The 5,176-nt window shown below is 40.7% G+C and overlaps 1 protein-coding gene across 1 annotated transcript in view; it reads left to right on the forward strand.

Annotated features, from left to right (window-relative positions):
* Positions 1-3,449: 3,449 nt before the first annotated feature.
* LOC101858920 (protein Wnt-16) overlaps positions 3,450-5,176 on the forward strand; it is a 121,039-nt gene continuing 119,312 nt past the window's right edge. Inside the window, exon 1 of the mRNA XM_013079170.2 lies at positions 3,450-4,423. Within this exon, the coding sequence (XP_012934624.1) occupies positions 4,320-4,423 (104 nt within the window). The 5' untranslated portion in view covers positions 3,450-4,319. The remainder of the gene's footprint in view (positions 4,424-5,176) is intronic.

Consider the following 5,176-nt stretch of genomic DNA (forward strand, 5'->3'; position numbering starts at 1 on the left):
GGGGGGGGTGTGAAAAATACTTGGGAGAGCCAACAGTAGAGCTGTGTGCAATCGTTCTGAGGGTGAAATGGGACTTGCTGTCAGCAATGTTGTGATGTAAACCTTTCACCGGTAACATTCATTTAAGTGTACTGTCTATTTCTTTTTCTTCGATAGAAAATATTTTACATCTCCGTCGACGAACAAAGCAAACAAACCCAGGCTGAGTGGGACAGTGCTTTGCAGTAGATAGACGATGATGTGTCACGATGCGTTGGAATCAGGACTTCATCATTTTGGGGGCATGTGGGGGTTATAAGTACCATCTTCATTCATTCAGGACGCGAATTCTTATCATTCGACAACGCTTGGGGCACTTTAAAAAGAAGCTTAACCTCGGAATTCATACAGATTTTTATGTTCTGTTTTCTTTATCTGAAACTTCAAAAGGCAGGCAACAACATACATATTATTATCATGGAATATGCGAGTTCGTCTTTCTGGCTTGTGTTTGACTGCGTGAAATGTGCCTCAACTTTGTCTTTGGTCTGCTGATGATCGGACATGTGCGTCCTGCACGTCCTTCAAGAGTTAAGGCTTGTTCATTTGGCGAAAAAATAACTATCTATCTTTAATAGAAGTGAAGATATTTGAGATTGAAAGTGGTGTAGGTCGCCTGGTGTCACAGGTAAAATTAGCGGAAAAATAGCCGCCAAAGTTTGGTGACTTCCAAAACTTGAGTGTCCTTGGAAATTGCAAATTTACATTTTTCGTGTGTGCCTTTGCTAAACGTTTTTCAACAAAAATTCCCACAGGAACGTGTTCTGAAATGGACATAGAAGGTAATACCCCGCCCCCTCCTAAAAAAAAGAATATTCGCAAAAAAAAAGTTGGCCAGCAGCCAGAAAAATGCTGATTTCCTTGACGACATTATTTTGACGAGCACCTGATTTTACCACATTGCCTCACAAGTAAACGTCCTCATGTGAGAATCAAACTCTCACCTTCAGGGTACAAGGTGATGAATTTTCCTATCATATCATCCGCACCGGTAGCACAGCTTGGAAGGCACGGTTACAAACTGAAGCACATGCATTAACCCCTTATGAACTTCTGAGCTTTTCGTTAAAAATTGCGAATCCAACTCCTGCATTATCTCAAACCCCTTCTTGAAAGAAGAGAAAGCTAAAAAACAGAAGCCGGCAAGCCGACGCTTTATGCTTCTAAATACAAGCCAGCAAAGAAATAAGGGGAAAACATTGAAGGCGGGCAGAACAGATTACTGAAGAATCGGCAGTCAGGGAAAATATAACAACATCCGATAAAACGCAAAAGTATGTTCTTGACACGAGCTACGTCGTTGAAAACACACACTAAAACCACGCGTTCTTATTCGCTGTATGTTTGTACTCAGAGCATCGATGACATTTTAATTGTAATGATATATCGAAAACAGCATAAATATCCGCGCTACCTTTTTCCCTCAGGTAGACAAGTAAAACATATCAATATATAGGAGAGGCCAGTGGGTACGTTACGTAATTATACGTATTCAACTTCACATAAAAATACTAAATCGTAGAAAATTTTGAATAGAACAGAAAAGAACAAGAACCGAAATCAGGAAATAGCCATTTCCGTTTTAAAACTGGTAAGTAGGAAATATCATAGACGCTAGTGTTGCCGCACTGGGAAAAAAATAACAATTATGTTGTCAAATGGTCTAGTTAAGTTAGTTTGAGGCTTTTGGAAACGTACCAACCCGATAAAACGGTCTTTAGGGTTAGGTAAGAACAGGAATAGTCTGATGGAGACGGAAAAAGTTGGGCCCACCAGTGACATCGTAATATCGCCAACTTTATTACTGAGTGACTTTACTGAAATTACTATAATAATAATAATTATTGCTTACACTTACAGCAAAACCTCTTTTACAATAGTACATTGTTTCCTGATTTTTCAAGTCCTGTGTCGAATCATTTATTGTGGTACAGACAACCTAAATTAGCCAACTTTTTAAAAACAGAAGTTGTGTATGGAGCTTTTAAGATTGTGAATCCAGTGCTTGTCTAAATGTTGGTCTGTTAATAGTTTTGTCTTTGAGTCCAGAAAGTAACTCACGTTTTTCATAGGTTTTCAATAGGGCACAACCAACAGATGGCTGTGCCTAATAAGTCTAACAATTCGTTATCCTAGAATTGCAGAGTTCTATCTGCTCAGTACCTAATTTTGAGAAAATTGATGGAAAATTGTTTTGAGTTTCACAATTAAACAAGCTTTTTCGAATGCAGTTCTTTGAATATCTCGATAACGACTCTGAATGATCTTGTGATTTTGATAGAACAGGTAGAACATTAAAATTTAGTTTCTGAACTCACTGTCTTAGTAACTCAAAGCGGTTAAAAACGTTAGACTGAACTTTGTCATTCTAAAGTAGCGAATTAAGAGAAGGCTGCTTAAGGTAGCACCAGTAATTACTTACGTGGTCTAGAAAGGTACCCAAACACAGACCTCATCCCTCATATTTGATCAAAACACATTGTTGCTTAGAGCATATTTTTGCCGCTTTCCTCGCAACAAACACCGAGAAGAGCTGTCATGTTAATGTAAAACTAATTGTAAGAAATAATAATTATACCTCTGCAATAATAACACACAAAAAATACCCCCTCCCCCCCCCCGCAAAAATAAAACAAAATAAAATAAAAATTAATCATAATATTAATTAAAATGGAATCTTAGTTCACCCACCCATCCTACAAAAGCCTTAAATACAATCCTATTCAGGTTTCAAAACACGTTTTTCAAACAACTTGCAGCGTAACCCTACGCCAGGTGAGTAATAGCTGAACTTTGGAATGAAAACCTGTTTCTGCGATCTCACTACCTTAAAGTTATGCAGTCGATCCACCGTATCCGTAATGGAAATAGGTTCCACGACTTGAAACTGTAGCAAAAACCAGAAAATACCTAAATCCTATAGTACAGAAAAGTTAGAAAGCAAGAAATGTCAATCGAGACAATGCTGGCAAAGCGAGAACATTTGTCGTATTTCAATCCACGGTTGGTTGAATCCTCCAAAATAGAACCTGCGGATAGAGTGAACTCACTAGCTCACAATTATGTGTTGTTTCGCTTTCTACTAGATCTAGGTAGGGATGGCAGAGGAAAGAAAAGAGAGCACCGTCGTCAAGGTAGAGAAGATGCGTGCGTGCTCATTGTTTGTTTGTTACCGAGGCTGTGAGTCTTGCCCCTGATCGCTTTACCTGGCCTGACTTCTCAGTGGGGGCCCGCACCAGCCAGCAGCAGTGTCGGTCTGGTCGGTGTGTGTCTCAGCCCAGTCGGAGCAGTCAAAAAATGTCTTCATCTCCGCAACGAAACCACGAGAGAAAGGGAGAGAGAGGGAGAGAGTTGGAGAGTTAAGAGTGAGGGGGGCGGGGGCGTCGGTGTGCCGGCGGGGTGCTGCTATCAGTCACCGAGAGCTCAATAGAGAGAGACTAGGAGTCAATCCGATAGATGGGCCTTCATCTGGCCGGCTCGGGGGCGTGTGGTTATCGCCCCTCCCGCGACTTGGAGAGCTTTTCACGGATCTTCAAAGCCGCTCCGGCAGACGACACAAGGCGCAAGAGCCCCCCAAAGTTGCAGCGGTGACTGGCGCTGAGGATAGCGCCTTTGCCTCTCTCTGCACACATACACACACGGAATTTGTTCGTTGCATTTCACTCTTATTTTTTTCACCTCACGATGCGCTTGAAAGGTTTAGGCAAAGCAAAAGTATTTCTATCGCGTCCTCAAGCTTCAAGGATTACATATTCTCGAAAAAATTTCCTACTTTTCAGTTTTCTACGTTGAACATAGCTAAATATATTCTGGATATTTGCCGTTTTCCCCCACAATATTTGCTAGTGATGAAGAGTCATCATAAAGTTTATCATAACAAAAATCACTATGAATTAGCTGTAAAGGTTTAGAAAAATTACTTCGCTAAAAAATACGGTTTACAACATAATTTTCCCAAACTTATTACCCTCTTGAGAATTCCATAAATACTCGTCGGTGTTTCCAAAATCCATCGGAATGGAGTAAGCCAAGATTTTCCTGGCAGTTGCAGGAGGAAAAGCGATTCGTTTAAAACAGAAATCACTCACACACAAAAAAAAATGTGAGAGTTTTAATATAAAATATTTTCTGGAAGAAATATTGTTGGCGGATATCTCGGATTTTGTCTGCCGGCAGACCACCGAATTCTCCAGGACCAGTAAAGGTGTTCAAGTGCAAACGTCCATGTGTGCGCGAGTGTTGTGATACTATGTTGAGGACATCCCTGTGGTGTGGACAAGATGGCCCGTAAACGCGGTCGGATGACCAGGACAGGCTGGTTTGTCCTGGTCTTAAGCATTCACTGGATACTGCTGCTACAGTGCTGCTGCGTGGCATCTTGGATGTAAGTCTTTGTCTACATCATCATCATCATCGTCGTCGTCGTCGTCATAGCCATCGTCATTATCATCGTCGTCGTAATAGCTATCGTCATCATTGTCATTGTCATCATCCATCATCTTCATCCTAGTCTTAAGAGTAAGGAGACTTAGAAAGTATAGTTCAAATTTGCAAAATCACTTTATGCTTCGCCATTGCAGGATTTGGCGAAATCACAGTCTGTGCCGTTCACAGCGCACTTCTCCTCATTTTTTACTTCACCCCCCCCCCCTCAATCCTTAAAAAACAAAAGAAAAAACCCCACCAGTTTTCTTCTTCTTACTCAATCTTCATTCTGCATATTATCTAAATGGTTCTCAGCCATCAGCATCACCGTTATCGTCTAAGTCTTCATCGTCATTTCCAAAGTCAGAAATTCACGTAGGCTTGATAGATCAACTTCCCCTTCTCTGTACTCCCATTCCACCACCTGAAAAAAAAACTATAAGCAAAACAAAAGCAAAAACTAAATAAAAGTCCCCTTCTCCCCAAATAAACAAAAACAAAACAACAATGAGTAGCAACAAAAACCCCCCACTAAAAATAAAAAAATACAAATAAAAGATAAAACAAAACCTCAAAATAACCATAGTTAAATTTTAATGCCTGATAGATTTTCTTTTATGAACACCTTCAACCCTGTCACCGCATCTCTTAGCATTCCTCCCTCCGCCCCCCCCCCTCTCCACGCGCTCGCGCGCTAACACATACACACACA

Source organism: Aplysia californica, unplaced genomic scaffold (genome assembly GCF_000002075.1).
Source record: "Aplysia californica isolate F4 #8 unplaced genomic scaffold, AplCal3.0 scaffold00042, whole genome shotgun sequence".
In the NCBI taxonomy this organism is placed as follows: Eukaryota; Metazoa; Mollusca; class Gastropoda; order Aplysiida; family Aplysiidae; genus Aplysia; species Aplysia californica.